General features: G+C 37.6%; 2 protein-coding genes and 1 pseudogene across 2 annotated transcripts in view; 1 reads left to right on the forward strand and 2 right to left on the reverse strand.

Moving 5' to 3' along the window:
• Nucleotides 1–4,847, reverse strand: part of LOC129779099 (uncharacterized) — a 31,310-nt gene extending 26,463 nt beyond the window's left edge. Inside the window, exons 1-2 of the mRNA XM_055786368.1 lie at nt 4,785–4,847; nt 1,276–1,428 (exon numbers count right to left, since the gene is read on the reverse strand). Coding sequence (XP_055642343.1) covers nt 1,276–1,355 — 80 coding nt within the window. The 5' untranslated portion in view covers nt 1,356–1,428; nt 4,785–4,847. The remainder of the gene's footprint in view (nt 1–1,275; nt 1,429–4,784) is intronic.
• Nucleotides 1,812–3,018, forward strand: LOC129774300 (uncharacterized; annotated as a pseudogene).
• Nucleotides 4,848–17,245: 12,398 nt separating the features above from the next.
• Nucleotides 17,246–23,777, reverse strand: part of LOC129773902 (protein tramtrack, beta isoform) — a 44,058-nt gene continuing 37,526 nt past the window's right edge. The window contains exon 4 of the mRNA XM_055777566.1: nt 17,246–19,564. Within this exon, the coding sequence (XP_055633541.1) occupies nt 18,423–19,564 (1,142 nt within the window). The 3' untranslated portion in view covers nt 17,246–18,422. The remainder of the gene's footprint in view (nt 19,565–23,777) is intronic.

The raw sequence follows: 23,777 nt of genomic DNA on the forward strand, positions 1-23,777 counted from the left end.
GTGTTTCCAGTTCACGCCCGATCTAAAAATGTCGTCATATGATCTTCGTGGAGGCGTGAGATAGGAACATTTGAGACCAACAGGCTCCTACCCTAGTGTTGATCCCCATTTGAGAACCACTTTAATACTTTTAATTCTTAATTTTTTCTTTATTTTTATTTTTTATTATTTTGATGTTTATTTATTCTAAAATTTCAAAACCTCAATTTTCCATTTTTCCCAATTTTTCAGCATATAATTTTTTAATTTTTCAAATTTTCATATTAGTTGAAATTAGTTCAATTTTAATTTTATATTTTTAAATTTTTAATTTTTTCAATTGTTTAATTTTTCAATTCAGAAATGTTTTGAATTTTAAATTGTCTTTGGCGTCTTTCTGTTTTGTTATTATTAAAAAGTTTGTTTCATAACACATTGACCAGATTCTTCGGCATTACTTGGCACTTTGCACTGTATGGTGTGGAGAGATAAAAATTATTTAAGCAGTAAATTCATTTATTCGCGACATTGAGTGGCAAGGTCATCGTGGATGACAAAAATCACGGATAACGCAATGACAAGCTAGAAATGAGGTGCAAAAACAATATTTCAGCATGAAAATTATGTTGAATACACCAGTGATAAGATAATGTGAAAGCTACGATCAAAACAAAAAAGAAGAGCATGCCAACAAATCCCGGAAACGGCCAAAGGGAATACGAATTTAGCATTCATGAAGATTTTTTTTGGTAGTTGCGTTTTATCAAAACATACCACTTGTTCCAGAGACAGTACAGATTTATGGCCGTAAAACTCTCCACTACACGCAATACTTCTGAGCATCAGGATATCATATATTGTCACCCACAATATTCCGGTACCAACAAAACCAAACCCATAATCCGTAGTACTTGAAGGAACACCCAAAGGCTTAATCGGTTTATTATGCGCCACACAGCGCATCAGGTTATAATTTCTGTCGTGGAAAGCCCCGTTCTGAAACACACATAAAGTGCTTCTAGCGTTTACTGGGTACTCTTCACGTTTACTGCAGGGAAATCCCCCGGGTGGCTAACATGACCGGATTGAAGTACACAGGTTTAGTTTTCGGCAATACAAGTTTGGGACTTTCCCAGGGAGCGCTGTGATTTGCTCCAAATTTCCCAGCTTGACAATATATGGCTAAAAAAACAACTTTTTACTGTACGAAGAAATAGGGTACGGAATAACAAAACACAAATAATGGGCGGTAGTTTTCTGCTTTTTTTAAGAATTAATTATAAGTGTGAAAATTACCTGGATCCTTTTTTTTTGCAGACGTCTGTTCCAGATAATGCACATGTATGGCGTTTTACTGCCTGTACTCTCGAATGCATTTCTCTTTAGAGCGATTCCATTTGAATTCGAAGGTTGAGTTTTTTTTAATCGCTCAAATTTTGCAGACACATTCTTTAGGACCAAACAGGACAATTTGCATAATCGGTTTTCCATTACTTTTGATTGAAATTTTTCAAAAAAATATAACTTAAGGTGGCCGTTAGATTGGCAATGGATGTATGGGAAAAAATCACCATCGAATTTCAAAAACCGACCATGTACATTTTGTTTATTGGCCCAAAAAATGATCTGTGCAATGTTTCAGCTCAATCGGATATGATTAAATCTTCGAAAATCTTCCAAGGGAGGAGGTAAAGGAAATTTGGAGAATCGAGATTTTATTCCGATGCCAAATGACTTAAAATTGCATGAAACGTCGAGATTTGTTGTAATCTTGAAAAAAAAAATTTTTGGCAGAAAATAGATCTTTTGAGACCTGATAGGCCTGAGAGTCAATGAGGGTATGGAAAAAACATAATTATACAATTTAAAGAACCGATCATGTACATTTTGTTTATTGGTCCAAAAAATGACCTGTGCAAAATTTCAGCTCAATCGGACATGATTTAGAGGTGCCTAAAAGCACTCAAGGATTGACAGATAAAATTTGATCAACGTGTACTTAACAACTATTTTCGACACAAAACATAACGAGCAAATATTTAGTACTTTTTTAGACCAATTTATCAAACAATGTACTGATGTACGTTAAATATTTCAATCATTTTTTTAAATTTTTGATGCTTGGCATTGTTTGCCAATGTTGATCATTGTAGAGTGGCAAATAAAACTGCCAAAAAAGATGCCAGATCTTTTTATTTGAACCCATTGTTGAAGAAATCTGCGATAATCTGTGTATCGTGTATTTTCTACATAAATTACTGAGCTGAGATTATATTTCCTCTAATTTCATATACCCCATCGGAATTAATCAATGAATGTTAGGCCTGAGAAATATTGAGAATTGGCGCAGCACATATTATTTTGTACATCTGGCATTCATGCCCGATAGTAAACATTAGTTCTACATTTCGCAATATGGCAGGTAGATAAGTTTTTAATTTTTTCTATAAGATTATTTTCTTCTTCAAGATTAACTTCTCGTTGGTGGATGCGATCGAGAAGTCCATTAAGAAGGACAAGGGAGCCGAACAAGCGTGGGCTGCACGCATCATTCCGCTGTTGGTGATTCAGCTCGAGGAAGTCAACGATATTAACGAGCTGAGCAAGGTGCTGAAGCAGGTTCTGTTAGCGGTCGCACACGACGGAATCTTCTCCGACAGCTATCTCAAAGGAGACAACACACCGAGCATTGCCAACGCTGATGCTGCTGTCCTTCACAGTTTCGCTCTTAGCGCTTAGGCCCTACTACTCACGCTAGTTCCCTCGACGGATTTGGTTTCCCTTGTCAACAGTAATAACCATCGATCCGTTGATCCGTTAAACTCGTTGGAATGATACAGAGCGTCCCCATTTTGACATAAGAATGGCTGTCGGGGAAACCATCGCACTCATCCTGGAGAGTGGCTGCTCGACGATGGCTTCCTTGACGAGAACCTTTCCAACTTGATCGAAGCCACCGAGAAGCTGGTCACCGATGCCCACAAGTATCGCGCCAAACATGCTGCCTTCAAGGTGCGCACAATCACCCGCGAAGAATAGTGAAATAAAAAATAGTTCGACTGTTATCAATTATACGGGGATCGGCAGGTGTATGTGTATATGTGTTTTTCAGGTGTGCGATAGTCTTTTATAAGAATAGATATCTCTATTTGAAAGAACACAATTTGATAAATTTAATTTGAATAAAACATTGATACATTGAACAGAGGACTCACAGCAAGATAAATATATTTCTAACAGACTCATTCTTCAATGCTGTGAAAATAGCATCTAGAACCTTGAGATCAATACGGGACATAGTTGTTTCCGGGATTCTAAAAAGGTACTGGTACTCGAAACTGTCTCCAGTTACCAAAAATCTTGATGTCAATGCACATAGCTTTCCGTATTTGTGTATTCTCCTTTTCGATTAACTGTGTAACCAAAGAAAATAATAAGACTCCATACGAAAGAGGTTTTTTCATATCTTTCGATATTCATTTCGTAGCTCTCGGGAACCGTTTACGTTCTTCTGATCTATCTTCTTCAATTATCATAGGTGCAGCGGTCAGGACAACTGCAATAACACAATATGATGTTTTCAGTGACTGTACCCTTTTTCATTTATGAATATTTTTTCGAGAAATGCCAGCGGACGCACACAAAATAGTATCCAATTCGACAAACAGTGTACTATGTAATAACCGTGTGTAACTGTGGGCGTAAGTGCAAGGGGGAGATATGCAAAACCAACGCGTCTTGTTTCTAATTCAATTTATGAGAATTTTGGGAAATATCTGAGCGTGGATGGGCGTGATGTTTCACTGCTTCATGCCACACTCACTACGGTGAAACGACGCTACACTCCCCATGCGCTCACCGAAGGCTCGAATACCCGCTGCGAAGTGGCACTGTTTTATGGGCAAATGGGATGGCGTTTAAAAATCGGGAGCCTGAGTGCGGCCCCTGAGGGTATTAAGGAGAGCCAAGGTGAATGCCCAGAAACGTAAGAACGAGGACTTCAAAAGAATCCTTTGTACCGAACAGTTGTGTGGAGATCAACCAAGTGTCGCGAAACGATAGAGGGAATCGCGAATAGCCGCGTGACTGAAGGAGGTCTCGAGAAAGAAGTTTGGTGGTGCGATTTCGCGAGTGCTCGCGATTAAAGTGATAGTTCGCGAGGGTTAATAAAGCACATCCTCGAAATCAAGGCTCTGGAAGAGCCGCTGTGAGTCGCCACACTGCCCTGGCCCAGAGTCCCGGAACGAAAGGTAGGTGTAGGCTAAGGAAGTGGGTGAAAAGTAGCGTGATTGCACGTGCAGGTAGTTCCTTGATCGCGTAGTCGTACGTAAACCAACTCTGAGGAATTTATACAGGGAGTTTTGTGTGTGCCACTAGGCACCCAAGCTGACAACTTACACGTGTTTGTCATTTTTTCCAAGTAACTGTATTTCGCCAAATAATTTAATTTCAAATTCTTACCAAAAACAAATAGGTGTAATTATGACTGTAAAATATTTTTGTCAAACATGAAATTTGTACTAAAAAAACGACCAAGTTCCAAAGTGTCGATTTTTGATAAAAAAAAAAGTAGATCTCGACGTTTCATGCAATTTGAAGACATTTGGCATCAACTTTTTTTTCGAAAGACCCGATTTCCTCAAACTCAAAAACTCAAACTTTGACCGCTGTGCAACACTAGTAAATGAAGTCCGATCGAGCTGATATTTTGCTTAGGGTAGTTTTTCGTGGGAATCAACATTTTTGTTCGCTTTGAAAATTCGAGGGTCATTTTTTCCCATACACCGGCACTCTAATATACATACGCATATCCACACATACACGCACTCTTCCCCCGCAAACTCATAAAAACGAAAGTTACGAATCGTTCATTCTGAGAGTCGCGTAGGATTTTGTACTTCTGGTGCGATTTGCGATTGAATGTTCCTCTAATTCACTCCAAACTTTGGAAAATCGGCTAGAAAAAACGGCTGAACTTATCAATATGAAACGTTTACAGATGTTTAGGGAATACACTAGGCTAAAAATTTGCCTGCAAACAAACGAACTTACTGCGATATTTGCAAAATTACAGTGGATTTTGTAAAGCGCCACAAAATCCTGTTTTGGCACTTTTTTGAAATCGATGCAAAAAATTCAAATATTTTTTTCCCTCAAAGCAACAAATTATCCTTGTGCAGTATTTTTCAAAACTGCTGTTACGAGTGGTAACAACGGAGGGGGGTTTCTTCCGGAATTATAATTTTAGAACCCGATGTTTGAGGTCCGCAAGGCGAATTATAATTTCCCTGGGAATTGCACATATGTACAAAATATTAGTTTTAAGTTATACGTAGGAAACAATTATTAATAAATTGTAGTTATAAGTTCATTTCCTATTTTTACAGTTTTACTCACGTTTAGTCCCCTTAATAATTCCTTTTAATTTCAAGAGCAGGAACAATCGTTTTCTTGGTATTTACTAGGTTAGAAATTAGATTAATCTATATGTAATCCTCGATAGTATTAAGCTAGAATATAAGTTTGTTTAGGATATGTTTAGGCTTGGTTATTATAGTTGTACTCACTAGATAATAAGTATATATAATTAATTTTAAGTATTGCGAAATTCACTTGTAAATTCTTAATTTCAACTAGCACGCGTTATCGATTTGTTTATGATTCTTTTTCTCCTCTTTCACTTACCCCGACCGATGACAGACCTACCGTTCCTGTCTTATCGATCCGTCACAGGTAGGGTTGTTTTTCCTCGATCACCGAGGGACTTATTGGTGAAGATGCGCAGCCAACTAGGGATGGCTAACAACTGCCTTTCGATTTGCGGTGCGATGGTTGTTCATTGAATTATTCATCATCAAAGTCAGGAGTAAAGTGCGCTACACATACACCGTCCCGTCACCGTGAAGTCAACGTAAAGGAATGAGATGTCAAATGTTCTCCCATGGAAATCGTATGGCAGCATTCACATACACCATCACCGGCAACTTTGACGTCGGCAAAGTAAATCCAAGAGAACAGTTGACGGGACGGTGACGCTATATGTGTAGCGCACTTAATTTTTCATTCAAACTGAAATGTCTGTGTGTGAGAAGGTCCTACAGGAACGTTCTTGGAACAAAATGAAAGCTGGTTGATAAGTTTAATTGGATTTGCTGTTGAGTTGTTTAGCAAGTTCAGAATATTCTTGAAAAAAACAAAGAAAATCGATTTTTCATTTCTTCCCGATATTGTTGCCCACTTCATCTACAGCAGTGGTGGCCAGGTGTAGACATGGGGCGGCCCGCATTACATTTTTCATTGTAGACGCGGGCCAATGATTTTTTTTCTCACTACTTTTCATAATGAAGCGTAAAATATACGTATTTATCTGGTACTTTCTTTGACTCACTTTTAATTTTAAATTAGAAAGCATTCAGTTCTATACCTGAAAAATGCATAACTCGAGAACAGAATAAGACAAAACACCAAAACTTTGATTGAAGGTATAGAAGTATCCAGAATTATCATTTTTGACAGAATTATTCGACCATCTCTTCTTCACGCAGAGTCGAAAAAGCTAACGCCAATCGTCAATCGCTGCACGTTTATCGATAGAATTCTTCGACGATTAGTAATTCCAATGAGAACGTCCATAGGTACGCTCCTCCAACTTGGCCCAAAGTGAACAATCCGATCGATTGGCAAATGCCCAATCTTTTGTGGAGTTGAAGTCTGGTAGGTTTGTTGCTAGTCTCGTTTTTTAATCGTTTTAGGTTTCTTTTTGTATCGTTTCAAACATATTCGCTTCAATCTGGGCTTCAATAAATGACTCACATATCGATGTTCTAGATCGTTTTCTCTATGAGCCAAAATTCTTTCGTGATATGTGTGGGAATCCTAACCGATTAAAACGAATGTTCTGATTCAGAGTTCTGTTGGCCAGATCATGAAGAGCATGGAGTAATACTATTTCTCGTATTTTTTTCCGATGCTCATCAAGACAAAAAACTTCTTCCTCTGTTTTTGACTATAAGGGTGTAACCGTTAAGAAATCGTACGTCTGAAATCATCGCGACATTAATTTTTAAAATTTTTATCAAATATCATATGCACATTGCTCTGCATATTCGGCAGGTAATATGAACACGAACTTTGGCGGCCCTCTCAGGGAAGGCCAATACGTCTATGACAAGCTTAAGGATAAACACCGACAATAGTTGTAGGACGCGTTGCTTATATCTTCAGCAACACAATTCAGGCGGCTGTGGATCAACTTCCCGTGGATGTTGAAGGGATAATCATCAAGATTTACAGTCATTTCAATATTTATACCGTCGACGCTGAATGATTTCCATGAGGGAAAAGAGGTGGTATATATGAAAATTCTGGGTAATCGAGTTTACAAAATATTTTAACCATTGAAATCCAATATTTGTCTATTGATAACAGCCCCAGAGTTCTTTGAGACTTTTTCGAAGATAAATGATCTGAAATGTGGTTGTTAGGCTGCAGTTTTCCATACTGATGGATAGTGAGAGTGGCAATATTACAATCAGTTGTAAGTTGCATCTGAAATTGACGATCTCTGGTTTAAGCACCGTGAAAGCGTAAGTAATCAGTTTGTACCATTAAATGTACAAAATGAACTGAAAGTTCTTGGGTAAAAATATATTTATACTGAAGGTTTTTTGGAGCTTATCGCATTATTTGTCATGCCAAAAATTTCACGAATAAACGAGACTCGTTAAATTATTTTTGTATATTTTTTTCAGCTAAGTTGACATAACTTATATACACAACGTTGTTTTTTTTTGTTGGCGTCCCGCGTTAGACCTCTGGTCATATGGTCACTTTACCCTAATGTAAACCCGGCATAAGGAACACGAATCGTTCATTGATGATCTTTTTTCCGTTTTCTCGCACTCAGTGGCCACACGCTTCTCGTGTGGCCATGAAACTTGTTGAGAGTGAATCGGAGACATCGAACTATACGACTATACGATACGGTTTCACCAGTTTTCTTCGCTTCAAATTTCTCTGCTGAGAGAATTCGCGTTTACACTTACAGAACTTATGGCAATACTAGTTAAAGTGAATACGGTATCACGATTAAATTGGGTATCCTTTCAATCATTAAAAAGCTTCTACTATATTTTCTAGTTTCTTTCAATACAAAATCCCTAAATACAAACATACTTCAGCGCCGTTTCGTTTTCACGGCGGCTTTTATTGAGTCAGTTTATCTAGATCAGCTTATCTAGAATGTCATAGATTGCGATACGAAGCGAGTTTTCCAAATAACTATCAGTGATTTTGTTCCTTGACTTTGATTTCGCTTGTTTCATAACGGAAACAATTGCTGACATATATGTGAGGTTTCAAAAAAAAGCAACAAATATTTTGTTAGTTCTGGGAAATCGCGCTTCTGGAAGTAGAGAAAAAATCTAAAGTTGAAATCCAAAAAATCATGGTTTTTCAATTCGGTCACGCAGCTTTAAATCACACTGCGTTTCAATGAGTTCCATCTGCGTGTTTTCAGTGGCATGTACATCATCCAAACTAAAAATGTATGGAGAACTATTTCATGTGCGCTGCCATACAAATGAAACATAAATTTCTGCATTACTCGAGAACTAATCAAGCAAATGAAACCAAATTAGGCATGTGGAAGTTTTAGGGTGCAATAAATGTTTCTATAATGGTATGACACCCCTCCCTCCTCTGGAATGGAGAGGGGGTCCCATAAAAATAATACACATATTTCAACCAAAAATATTCCAACCAAACATGACAATTGAAAATTTTCGGAAAACTCTGAAAAAAAGGGAAAATTCGGAAAATTAAATTCCCATATGTTCTACAATTACATAGTGACAAGGGTTGTTAGTCCATTTGATGTTTGCGCTAGCGAAATTAATCTTTGTTCGAAACTGGGAATGGATTTGAATGTGATGAAATGCACTCCTACCGCCGGATGTGTTGATAAGAGCAGAACTCGAGGAAGAAATTGTCCGATTTAGGGCTGTCTTTATTCTATCATATTTTCTGTATCAAACATTTATTCCGATGTAACGGAGAAACATGTTATTTACAAGTGGTTGTAAAATCTTGAACGAGAATTGTGTCTGAAAATAATCTGATATTATAATGTTGAGTTTTGTTACAAATACTAGGAATTTAATAGTAAAAGGTAAATTCAACGGGGTCGATTAGAAGATCAATCAATGAACAGTTCTGCGATTGGACCCATGAACTTGCTCATAGTGAGAAAACGTGGATGTTTTAAGGTATTGATAATAAAACACAAATTTTGGGAGGGACGAAGTTTGCCGGGTCAGCTAGTGTAGTGAATAAAAATATAGGATCAAAACAAGGGTTTCAAGGGGTTTCCCGACTTTTAGCTAGTTAAGTCAACAAAAAAAAAGCCAATTGAAGTTATCAACCAGCTTCCATCGGATTCCAAGAACTTTCCTGAAGTACCTTTCAATACAAAGTTATTTTTGCTTAAACGAAAAATTTCCCCGTCGTCTTCAATGATTAATAAAATGATTAGCGCACCGCTTATCGAAAGGCAGTTTGTAAAACTTCAATAAATTATGTACAAAGACAATTTGTTGATTTGACGACAAACAAACGAAATTTTTTTTTTCTGGTTACCACGACATCGAACACGTTGTTTGGTCGTGCGAGCTATATTTTGTGGCCAGATCTAATTTAGAAAACTCCCTTCGAGCTCGAGGAAGGCAGCCCAATGTGCCGGTGAGAGATGTGTTGGCTCGGTTAGACCTTGATTACATGTCCCAAATATATGTTTTCCTTAAAGATATCGATCTTCGAGTGTGATTGTTCTTACATACTTTCCCCCCCATTTTCTCCTCCTTTTCGTCCTTCGCGAGCTATCGGTTCCCTAACATTAGAATAAGTTAAATTGTTAATACATATTAGATGTGAGGATAGTTTAAGAATTCAGTGTGATGTGTGAGTATGAATGTGATAGTGAGTGTGAGTGTGAGTGTGAACATGGTTACAATCTCCTTACATCCCATCCTTTTCCTAAAGAAAATGTGTCACCCTTCTAAACTCGAGTCGACCGCGAGTAATCGGTTTCCTATTTCATTAACCGTAGAATTAAGAAAACATGTTAATAGTAAAAGTATAGTTGAGAGTTTGGCTTCTTTAAACCTATGTAACTGAGCCTGTACAAATAAACGAATTATAAAAAAAAAAATAAAAACGAAATTTTATTTAATTTTTTTGCGTCGATTTCAAAAAAGTGTCAAAGATAGTAGTGTTTTAGGAAATCGTTTGTCATTTTGCAAATATTGTAGCAAATTCCAATGTTAGCGGAACATTTTGAGCCTTGTATATCCTCAAAACCTCTGTGAACGTTCCATAATGATACGTTTAGCCATTCTTTGTAACCAATCGATGAACCTTTATTTTTTTTTGTCGAGTGTAGTAAAAGCACGACATTATTTTGTTTAGGTGCGGGTTTCGATTCAGCTTCAGCTGCTTCACTTATATTTATTGAGGTTTTGCGAAAATGGAAGGCGAACAACACATACTCTGATTCATGGGCCAAGTCTCTGGAGATGTGTTCCTGGCAGCGCTACTCTTCTTGCAATGGAGTATTTTTTGCAATACGCTTCTATTGGCTTGTCTGGGGGCCCTATGTCACCACTGATGACAGTCGTATCGAGACACTGAGCAAGAATAATACTCGGTACATGACACATGATATAACAGATTCACTATAGATACGAGGGTCACTATTTATATTTCGGGAATTGGCAACACTGATGTCATGTGAGTCCATCTGACGGTTCCATCGTAAAGTTTGACATTTTTGACGATATACGTACTCAGAACATTTCGTCATACGGACGCTATTTGTTTATTTTATATTTAGTTGAAAGTTTGGTCTCGGCAAAAAAATGGAACTGAATCGTGAACATTTTCGTGCGATGATTTTTTACGACTTTCGACGTGGATTATCACAACAAGAGTGCGTCAATCAACTTAATTTGACTTTTGGCGATGAAGCTCCATCAAAAACCACTGTGTATCGCTGGTATAGTGAATTCAATCGTGGTCGTAGTTCGCTGTCCGACGAGTTTCGTGAAGGTCGTCCAAAATCGACTGTAGTGCCAGCAAACATCGATGCTGTGCACGAAATGATTAAGCAAGATCGTCATGTAACCTATTGTGAGATTGAGGCATCCCTAAGCATTAGTTCCACCAGCATATATGCGATTTTACATGAACACTTAGTTGTGCGAAAATTATGTTCACGTGGGATCCCACATAATTTGACAATCGCTCAAAAAAAAAAAAGGCTCGTGTCGATTGGAATAAATGCTTTGAAAATTGGTTTAGGTGCATGCAAAAGTGTATCGATCATTGTGGCGAGTACTTTGAAAAACAATAAAAATATATTCGCAGCTTAACTATTTGTTTTTGTTCCTATTCCTGAAATATAAATAGTGACCCTCGTATTTAAAACAACCCTTCATGAGCATTTGTGAAGCATAGTTGCGTAAAACGCTGCAATGGATGGGTTACATATTATTTGACAAAGAAAATTTGATTGAACGCATATATTGAAAAAAAAGGAAAATATGGAATAGAACATAAAAAAATCAATTATTTTCTGAAGTAATGTCCACGTGGACATCAGAGGGAGGGGTACAAGGAATGTCCACGCTTGTCCACGGAGGGGGAAGTGGGTGTCTAAAATCGTGCCTTTTCTGTCCACGTGGTATGTGGACAGCCCCTGACGTTTCTAGAGGACGTAAATTTGTTTATTTGGATTCGATAAATGCGCTATGGGATGTAATTGAGGACTAGAAATGTAGTTTCCGTAGACCAATTGAAACATAATGAAAGGTTTAATTTCGATTGTCCTAAATGAATAGAAAATTTTTGATTCAATTTTAAGGATTAGACTAACAGAGTTGCAACCCCATAAAATGGCAATGGAGGCCAATGGCCCAAAACGATCATTATGATTGATTATGTATAATATTGATTTGTTGATATTTTGAATATAAAATAATAACTGTAATGTTTTCCCAACATTGCAGAGCTGGTTTTTGTAATTCAAATATTCGCAATTGGTGGACAAGACCCGAATCAGGACGATAGTTACATCGAATAAGGCCATTGATCATTTGTTTTTACGTAATATACATTTTTAACGATATTGTTTTGAAGACATACTTTGAATGAAAGAATATTTAAGTTTCAAATAAGGAAAAAATGAATCTATCATTGCAAAGCTTTTAAATTAATAATTCTCAAATTGTTCTCTTGTTCTTTTTCCATAATGTTGATATCCGTCTATAGAAAATCTGAATCATTTTCTGCTTTTGGCAAATTCCTTGAAACTCAACAGGTGTTTCATATGAAAATTATGCTTCCGACCGACGCTACTGACCAGTTTCAGTTTAAATAATTATATCGAACCTCATGTCCCGTATGTCCCGTATATAAAATTACACGAGAATGGGAAGGATAAAAGGATTGAACTTCAGAATCCTATATGGGAATAGCTTAGATTATACTGATCATGAGATGGATAAATTCGGGTTTATTCTGAAATATAGAAAATATTATTATTCATCAGAATTGTAGAAACGGTTCTTGAAAAATATTTTTTACGTTGATCTATATTAAAAACTTCTCACTATTCGGACGAGTAAGACAGAGCTGAGTACAAGAGTTAGCGCGATATCGATTATTAAAATTATGATAGTCATGCTTCATCTCTAGAGTAATTCATAGAAAGAGAAAATAACATTACATTCCCATATGTTCAACAACTACATCATCCAAGAGCAACCAAGTATTCCTCCTCATCTTTGAACCAGCGTTTGAATCAGCAAACTAACGCACCAAGCAAATGATTCATGGAATGAGTCCTAATAGTTGGATTGAAATACCGAATCATCGAGGTATAATCGCAAACTTGTCATTCTAAAACATACTAAAACAATGGAATATTATCTCATACACTTATTAATTTTACCTACATAACGTTCAAACGTCCGAAATTATGCAACTGACATGTCTCTTATAAACGGGAATGAACTCTTTCGCTTCACGGAGTTTATTTTTACACGCAACTGTCCGTGACAATGGGCCCTATTATAGAAATCGAATCGAGGATTCGATACAATCACTATCACTATCACACCGAGTAAAATCTGGAATTATAGAAATCGAGGAAAACTGCTCGATTCGTTAGCAAGCTCGAAAGTCAGCGGTTGTGATGAAATATTGTGAAACAAGCTTGAAATGTTTCATGAAGCACTATATAAAGGATGCCAAATCTATTTTTGAGGCATCTGCTATGAAAATGTATTTCCAAAAGTGTTAATATGGTTATGTTTTGAAGTAAATTGATATTCCCTCAAAGAATAAAGCTTAATAGGCGTAAGGCACGCATGCATGTGTAATAAAAAGGACAGCGTGGAACAATTTGCTGTACAAAAAATATAATTATTAGAAAATCTATGGAATTCCGTAAAGAGTCATGCACGAATATCCCTTTGTTTTTAGCAAACCAATTTTTATTATTCATGTGATTCTGTTTTAGCGTCGATTTCTTGTTGTAGCGGCGTCGATAGCTTTATTGTATTGGGGCAACCACCTGTTGCTCTAAATTCTCGCTTGTTGCGTGCTAGTGTTTTCTTTACCTTTCCCCTCATGTCAATCCAAACCTGTAATTTAAATAAAATCATTATTGTTTTGCAGGATAGCTTTAGCATATGGTATAGAGCATTATAACACTCCGACCATTAGTTCCATTAGTGAAAGCGGTATAGTTTGGCATAGTATAGCAATAAAAAATAAAATTGCTGCCAAAAATAGCGTACTAATGTATGCTAGTAAAGTAAGCAATTTTTAGGTAGGAAATTCGGTTGAAAGAAATTCAAAGAGTATGATAAAATTTACTTATGAAAGTTATGTGTATCGTAAAAAAAATACTTACTTTCTGCCATTCTGAACCTAGATGCATTGGTGGTCTCAGTGCATTAAGCTTCCCTCTGAATTCCTCCAACTTTCCCTACACCGGGATTATATTAGAACTGACTCCAGAAAAACCTCGAGCAATGTCTACATTCGCTTCCATTTTTTCAAGGAGCCGTTCAAACTGGTGGTGATTTGGTTTTTTATTTCCGCCACTCATTTTTAGCCACTGAAATATGCGCTGGAAGTAAATTCTGCATTGTAAGCTATAACATGATTAATATAAATAATGCTGGATTGAACACTTACTCTGTATAGACTATTCTGGCAGCACCGTAAAACAAATGCTGATCAAAACCAACGAACATGTGTTGCAAATTGCATATATTGAAGCGTTTCTGAAATGTTTCCCAAAGGGATGCAAGCCAAAACAAAATAATTCTCTGAAGATATGCAACAAGTGAACCAAACAACTCGAAAAGGTCTGACACTTGCATCGATAGCTATCACATCTATATAATAGTAAAATAGAGTTAACGAACAAAATTCTTATCGCCTCGATTTCTATAATAGGGCCCAATGATGATAGACACAAAGGGCCTGATCACGAACATCACTTCACGGTGAAAACGGACAAATCGCATACAATTCTTTTCGTTTTCACCGTGAAGTGATGTTCGTGATCAGGCCCAAAAAGATTAGGTGAAGTGTAAGTGACGTGAAAGCGTTTGTGATAGTGATGTTCATGATCAGGCCCTATATTCTCATTCTCGCTCATAGGAATTTATTTTTTACCAAAAGCAGGCTGCGGGCTGCATGAACAACGCCGGAGGGCCGCAGGTTGGCTACCACTGACCTACACACACCAAGATAAAAATATGTGCGTAAAATATTCTAATACATGAAAGTTGTAGCTTCAAAATGATGCGCATCACATAAAAAATCACTTAAAATTTCTGATTTCGCACTTTGTTACTCTAATTTTTTTTGTCGAGTGTACTATAACATTGCGCCCTATTATAGAATTCGAGGCGATAAGAATTTTGCTCGTTAACTCTATTTTACTATTATAGAAATCGAGCAATTCGATAGCACCGAGCGAGTGATAGCTATCGATGCAAGTGTCAGAACTTTTCGAGTTGTTTGGTTCACTTGTTGCATATCTTCAGAGAATTATTTTGTTTTGGCTTGCATCCCTTTGGGAAACATTTCAGAAACGCTTCAACATATGCAATTTGCAACACATGTTCGTTTGTTTTGATCAGCATTTGTTTCACGGTGCTGCCAGAATAGTCTATACAGAGTAAGTGTTCAATCCAGCATTATTTATATTAATCATGTTATAACTTACAATGCAGAATTTACTTCCAGCGCATATTTCAGTGGCTGAAAATGAGTGGCGGAAGAAAAAAAAACCAAATCACCACCAGTTTGAACGGCTCCTTGAAACAATGGAAGCGAATGTAGACATTGCTCGAAGTTTTTCTGGAGGCAGTTCTAATATAAAAGTTGCAGGAATTCAGAGAGAAGCTTAATGCACTGAGACCACCAATGCATCTAGGTTCAGAATGGCAGAAAGTAAGTATTTCTTTTACAATACACACAACTTCCATAAGTAAATTTTATCATACTCTTTGAATTTCTTTCAACCGAATTTCCTACCCTAAAAATTGCTCACTTCTACTAGCATACATTAGTACGCTATTTTTGGCAGCAATTTTATTTTTTATTGCTATACTATGCCAAACTATACCACTTTCACTACAATAAATCAAACTAATGGTCGGAGTGGTATAATGCTCTATACCATATGCTAAAGCTATCCTGCAAAACAATAATGATTTTATTTAAATTACAGGTTTGGATTGACATAAGGGGAAAGGTAAAGAAAACACTAGCACACAACAAACGAAAATTTAGAGCAACAGGTGGTTGCCCCAATACAATAAAGCTATCGACGCCACTACAACAAGAAATCGGCACTAAAAGAGAATTACATGTTGCATTACATGAATAACAAAAATTGTTTTGCTAAAAAAAAGTGAAATTCGTGAATTTCATAGATTTTCTAATAATTATATTTTTCGTACAGCAAATTGTTCCACGCTTTCGTTTTTATTAAACATACATGCGTGCCTTACGCCTATTAAGCTTTATTCTTTGAGGGAATATCAATTTACTCCAAAACATAACCATATTAACACTTTCGGAAATACATTTTCAGTGCAGATGCCTCAAAAAAAGATTTGGCATCCTTTTTATAGTGCTTCATGAAACATTTCAAGCTTGTTTCACAATATTTCATCACAACCGCTGACTTTCGAGCAGTTTTCCTCGATTTCTATAATTCCAGATTTTACTCGGTGTGATAGTGATAGTGATTGTATCGAATCCTCGATTCGATTTCTATAATAGGGCCCATATGTCGTTAGAACAATTCTGCGTATTATGCATTTGAAATCTCTCAATTTTTCGTTACATATAAAAATCAAAGACGTCAAAAAAAATTGATGCCAAATATCTTAAAATCGATGATGAACCGAACTATCGCCGCATAAAGAATGCGTCTGCAAAATTTGAGCCAAATAAAAAATACAAAAGGGGGTCTCCGTAGCCACATTGGTTGCGCGTTCGCTTAGTAAGCGATCGATCGTGAGTTCGAAACTCAGGGCCCTCATTGACCATCTTTGTGTTGTTACAGAATAGCTACATCCACGCAACAATCATCAGCGATGGAGATCGATCCACGGTCGAAATAAGATCGATTCATCCATACAACTGCTCTGCTCTGCCAGACACATCGGGCTACTGTTCTATGAATAACTCAACAATGATCAAACAACGGTCTCCGCTGTCCGGTGGTCCAACTGGATAATGGAAGAACAGAAAGAATACCCTTACGCCTAAATGGCTACTGTGTGAATGTACCATATGCAATGGTATAGAAGGAATACTGGCGAATGGCAACTGTGTAATGTGGTAATTATAGATATGATAACCATGTGACATGTACACGATTAAAATTCGGCTCTGTTACAGCTAAAATGCTAATGAGCCTTAAATAAATAAATGGGATAAAAAAAAATACAAAAATAAAATTTATGAAAAAACCCGTCATTTGCGGCGGAACAGCTCTTTACCTTTTTCACGTTAGTCACATTAGAGGTTGTTGGCGATTGATGCGTTTTTTTCTCAGGAACGATTTGATGCTTGCTGAAGACACGACGTAGATTCAACTTGTAGAATAAGATGAATATGGATCGTTCGGATTAAGTCCACATTGCCACAGTAACAGCTGCTTTCGATAATTCTATATTTGTTTCACAAGAAAATCATCCAATTGTTGCGTTTATCAGAAAAGTGTGACTCACGGGAGATACGAGCATCGAAAAAATTCAAGGCATCTCATTATCTCACGAGCAACTTTTCTCAAATTAGTGTGCTCAAATCAAATCGTCACTGTTCAGTGCAATACATAGTTAAAACTTCGATACAATTCCTACCTTTAGAACAAAATTTGTGCATTATTTTACATGGCAATTTCAATTCATTTTTTTTTCTGTTTATAGTTTTGTGCTTCATACATGTGTCTTTACAACGTTACGTTTTCGTACTTTCGCTTCGGGGATCAGTTTAATAACTAGTGAGGGTTTTTTTTGCAGCTGTGGCACACACACACACTCAAGCTTACCTGAAATAGGTTTCAGTGCTTCGCTTACGAGAAGCTCAGTATCGTTTTAACAATTAATGAATAATCATTTTCTTATCCTTATCCACTAGAAGCATCATCTTGAACGTAATGCAATATGTGCTCGGCCCGCTAGTACATGGTTCGCGCTTTGAAAAACACGAATTTGTACGGCCCAACTTCAGTTTGGTACAAATTCTGTAAGGCTTCCTCTTTCATAAAGAGATCGAATGCTTAACGATAACACTGTTGCATATAACTGAATATCTCAAAAAAAAAAAAAAAATTAAACAGGAGAATCAAGACTGATTAGAGAGATTGAGAGGGTAGATTATATCACATAAACTGAATATGAGAAGTGATAACTCATCCGATTTCTCCCGCTAAAACTTACATAGTAAATGACGAGATCGGATATATAACCTGTTCCTGGTGTGCATTCATTGTTATACCTCGCGTTTAGAGGTCCCAAAAATGGCAATTTGTGCAATCCTTGGGCGCTTTTGATTAGAGTTACTTTATATTACTATTCTACAACTTCAGTCGACAGTCTTATGTTGCTCATCATAATGGTTATTATTACTTGTGCGTGACAGCGAGTTTAGAAGTTAAGGCACACGTGGTGATCAGTTAGGGGTCGGTAGCACCGCTTTGGAGTCAAAAAAAATGGCGCTCGCTCGTTTCACGTAAATGCTTCTACTGAAGTGATCATAAATGAATCCCCCTTTGAATAAGCAACTCGCGGAAGACTAGTGCTTCTTATAATGTAGGAAAAAAAAAGAAAATGCGTTGGAAATCTTAGCTATTACTGTGAGTTAGTATGCGTCACGACGGCAATCGCTTGGGTACCGTTTTCTACTAGCTTAGGTGAGATCAGTTGTTGCTGCAGTTGGAATTTTGCCTGTTGATTGTGGAGTTCCTTCTGCAAGTTCAAATGCGTCTGCAGTTGGATAGCACTCAAAACGGTTTCTATTTTGGCGGTGGCGTGATTCGGTGGGCCTTGCTCTGTACCGACAATAAAACTCATCGGATACACTGGGTCAGACTTGGGCATGTACGACTCGTGAGTCGTTTTGAGATGATTCTTCATTTTGTCTGGGCGTGAAAATTCCTTGTTACAAACTGGGCAGGGGAAAACCTTTCTCTGGGCACCCTCGTGGTAGAGGAAAGCGTGCCTCTGGAAGCTGTACTTATTTTTAAAAGTCTTCTGTACATTTTCCTTAGCACATTCCTTGCACTGGTAAACACCGTCGTTAATCCTAGCGTAGCGGAACAGATCAAGACCACGAACGGACATTTCGGTGAGAGCCTCAGCTTGATCATCCGGTGAAAGATTCTTTCTCCTAGTGCGACGTCTGGACGGTTGTCTTGTCGGCGTAAAGTGACTGTTGTTTCCGTTGGTTTCATCGTAAGAGTCCTGCGAAGGAGTTCTCCCGAGGGATGACATCGGAGTGCTCGGCGAGCCTATATCATGATCATCGGGATCACTACCGATCGCAATGCCACCATTACTATCGCCGTTTTCCTGTTTCTGACCACCATGAATCATCTGCATCTTCACTAGCGAGCGACGTTGCAACTGCAAATTTTGAAGATGCTGTTGCTGCAACTGGTGAAGGAACAGCTGTTGGTGTTTCGTATTTGGTTTCACTTGGTGGGATGGTTGGGACTGTTTCTGTGCTTTTTGTGATTGTTCCTGCTCGTCATTGCTCGCATGATCCGATGGTGAGTCAATATCGACTATCGAACAGTCCTCCGTGGGTTCGCACTTGGGTAGGATGAATTCCAGCTCACTTTCGCTGTCGTCTTCCTCGTCGTCGTCCTCAGCTACTCCATCCGCGTCCCCGTCGATTTCCATCGTGGAGTTCACGTGTGGTGATTCTACTGGGATGGGCCTTGACTTGGTAAAGTGTGGGATGATAGTAATTTCCGGCTTGTTAGCAAGTTCTGTGTGGATGAAATAGAAAACGAATGGAATAGGAACCGATTAGTAATCAAGTAATCGTGTAAACAGCTTGACAAAGAAACACTAGACTGTAGCTGCATCCGTCAGATTTTTTAGTTTCTGAAAGGCACATATTTTCTCGATTTGATTAGGCCACTTGGGGTCGACTTCCTAGTCGAATTTCTGACTGCTTTCTATTTATACAAAGAGTACATTTGGAAGCTGGGACCGTCACTGAAATTGTGTAAGGTTTTGGCATCAAATTTTAGCTAAGTCTATTAGCTACCACTTGCTATCAGTTTCCTTCAATTTTGTATAACTTTATTGGGTTTTTGTTTGGTTATTTTTTGATTTTTTCTATCATTCTCCGAAAAACGGAAGAACAGAAAAGAATAATGAAATTAAATAAAATTAAATTTAAAAAAAAAATGTCAAAGATTAGGATTTCTGTAACGCCAATAATCAATGTTGCACCAAAGGCTTTTGTGAAACATAGAATTTTTACAGCTTGGTCGTTAAAGGGTTAAAATGATTACATTCATACATTAACTGGTATCCGAAAAACTCGCATATTACGTGGGTAGATCAAACACGAGAGTGAGAGCGGCGTTGTGTACTATATTTTTCAAAGTTATGAAAAAGATATATAGTTTTGCTTTTATATCAATTTTGTATGAATTATGGACTTTCAGATTTGATTGTAAACATCATCCAGTCATTTGGATCACGAAGCCCATACACGTAGAAGAAAGTTGTTAATTTCAAGCAGTCGCTATAAAATTCATAGAATAGAATAATGAAATCTGCAAAAAAAATGGGTGGGTTATATCTATGATATTACCGCAAGATTGACGCGGGACTACCTTTGGCTTAGTAAGCATTTGTTTGTATTGATTTAATTATTGATCAAATGAAGCAATTTTCGAATTCAATCGAATTTATTTTGTAAGTAAAGAGTTTGAACAGTTGCCATGTAAAATCAATGCATGCATTGTAATAGATTATGTTCTTTGTTACAAATAAATTTGATGACCGTCCTTTTACATTTGATATGATGCCCAGGACTACCAAAATATGTGAACGGAAGAATTGTCAAACGATTATTGTATTTCACACATTTCAGTGGGAACAAAAGTCTTCCCGACTTGCATGGATTTCCCAGGCAGAATTCCCCAGGCAACTTGGTTTTGAAGTCCGTGTAAGGGAACCCATTTCGGTGGGAACAATAATACCACCTACTTGCATGTATTCACAAAGCGGATTCCACCAGGCATAATTTTGAAATCTGTATTGAGGAAACCGTATACCGGGCCAAGATAACGCTTCACATTTCGTAGTCATTCGATTGTTTATCACATGAAAAATATCATTTTATTTAATGTGATGAGATGCGTAGAAATATTTCTATCAATTGATGCAAACATCTTTCCGGTCTGTCGAGAAGGGTTCGAGTTATAAGCGTTCGAAATCTTTAAATTTTTCCAGCATGTTCTGCGTCTAGGTTTTCATTTAACCTCCATATATTCCGGTTAGACGTAGCCCCACGTCAAAACAAAAAAAAATAGTGCCCTATTATGTAGATCGAATCGAGAAGTTGATACAATCACTATCATTATTCCACCAAGCAAAATTTCGTATTTTGTAAATCGAGATAATCTCTTACCGAGCTCGAATTTCATGTGTTGCAATTGCGTTTCTGTATTTCGGCGTATTTCGCGTTTCGTATTTAGGCGTTTCTGAAATGTTTACCCAAGGAAAATAACAGGGTCGCAAACAAAAACAAAATTATTCTCTGAAGATATGCGACAAGCAAACCCAACAAGTCGAAAAATTCTGACTGTTGCACCGATATCTATCACTCGGTTGATGCTATCGACTCGCTCGGCATCTATAATTGTAAAATAGAGCCAAGCAAAATTCTTTTCGACTCGATTTCTATAATAGGGCACATAGACAAATAATGCGATGGAAAGAGATAAAAGAACATTATTATAACACAACGAAATTCTAGAGCATTCAAGAGAAATGACCTCGAATACCATTTATATGGATAGAACTTTTACCCGAATGATAAACAATCCCGAATAAGAAGAAAGTAACTCTTGTTAAATTGAAAATTTGTTAAAAATCCTGATATTAAATTAAAATCAGTTGAACATCACTCTACAGAGAAGCTCATTTGTGAAAGAAGGAATAAATTTCTGTAATTATTGAATTAAGATATTTACGTTTGTTAAATCTAATTCAAATATTTAGAACGAAAGAAGGCGAAAGAACAGCTCAGGTTTAAGATGAAAAATTGTATAGAATATTATTTTTTCTTACTTAAGTATTAACGCCGTCGCGGCGCTATTTTTATTATAAGTTGATTTTTTTCATTAAAAAAATTTTTCTGACGTCAATGTAATGGGGACGAAGTCTCCATCCAACAAGGATGAGGAAGCGAGGTTGCCGCAAGCCACCGAGGTGACGCAATCCGAGTCAGCCGCCGATCCGCTGTCGGAAGCTGCGGTTTCTCGCAAGCAAAGCTCTGTTCCACTGATTGACCGGTTAGTTTGAAACATAGGAGGCGATCATTTAGTAAGGTTCGACCGAGCATTACCGAGCGTCGGACGGCATACGTTTGCCCGGTAATTTTTTGCATTAAAATTTTAATTGTATATCTCAGGGCTAAAATTAACCTAATTGAAGGATGGTCTCCTATGTTTCAAACTATCCGGGCAATCGGTGGAACACAACACGAGATTTAACAAAACTCATAACCTTATTTGTCAAATTTTTCTCACTTTCATTCGGGTAAATGTAGTCGGCACACTTGAAGCACACTTGCGCTTTGTCGTCAAGATCCAAAAGTGCATCACCCTTGTCGAAAATCGAACACTTCTCTAATTACATTATGTTGTTACTGAGTCTACATTTTTTTTTTACGTACATCAATTTTGTTATTTTTGTGCGAGTGAAACAAATCTCAAGTTTCCATTCGGTTCGTGGCAGTTCAACACACACGGGACATTTTTTGATTACTCGGCGCATAATTATTTATCGGCAGATATAGCGGGGTAACTCCAAGCGCCTCCCCAGAAATTCGAAGGTAGAAGAATTAGTTTGTAGAATTAATTTCGGAAAAAATAAAAGAGTCTAGAGTTGCACGCTAAAACGATTGGTCGAGTTTTAGTTGTATGAAAGAAAGCCAAGACCGTTCAGGCAACGCTACAAGTGGTGACAGCGGTGGGATGCTGTACATATGGAATTCAGAAAACCAATCCATCTGACTAGCTTCGCTCTCCCAATCAGCAGTCACATCCTTATGTGCTGCGCTTGGTATTCGTTCATGGTCGCTTCTTTCTCCAAGCCATCGATCAGTATTCGCTTGACCGCGCGCAGGAACTTCCTCCGCTTCTCATTCTACCTTTTGATGTCCTCAGATCACCAGTGTAGCCCTCTCTTACCCGGGTTGGATTTACTGTGTGGAATTGTAGATTCCATCACTTCCATGATGATTTCGTGTCAATTAAATGAATCTGTCGAATGAATAGCAAGTTTGCTTGATGAAGAGATCTATCAAAACATTAAATTATTGATAGTTATTTTTATTGGTAACTCTAGTGTTTTCATCTCTGAGGTTCGGTATTGTGGAGACCATTTCAACGGCTTGATCCGACAAGACCGGAAGAAAGACTTGGTCTTCTCGGCAGTTAGCTTCGGGTCGTTGTCCTAATAAAATGCGAACTCATATTCACGGCACGTCTGGATCAACGAAACCTCCAAATTTTCCACAGGATGTTGATTCCTACAATCTGAAGTCGTTATCGCGTCGATTCCCTTCTTGATGCTGCACCGTGTCTTGGATGTGGCACTCCTGAGGCTCCTTAACCGATCTGCACCACACGCAAACCCGCTGATTTAGTTCGAATTTTGATTTTAGTGCTCCCGTGGCTGAGTGGTTAGCATCACACATTATCATGCCAGAGTTCGGGTTCGATTTCCGTTCTGGTCGGGAGATTTTTCGTCGAAGAAATTCCTTCCGACTTGCACTGCGGTCACGCGTATTCTAGAGCTTGCCACTCAGAATACATTCAAGGCGTGTTATTTGGCATAGAAATTTCAACTTAGCACTTATAAAAAAAAGACGACGACAAACTGTTCGAGCAGAAACCGATAGTTGAAGGGTTTCATGCATCTCGCGGACAATTACCCTCGAGTTTGTCGTGACTT

This window comes from Toxorhynchites rutilus, chromosome 3 (genome assembly GCF_029784135.1).
Source record: "Toxorhynchites rutilus septentrionalis strain SRP chromosome 3, ASM2978413v1, whole genome shotgun sequence".
NCBI lineage: Eukaryota > Metazoa > Arthropoda > Insecta > Diptera > Culicidae > Toxorhynchites > Toxorhynchites rutilus.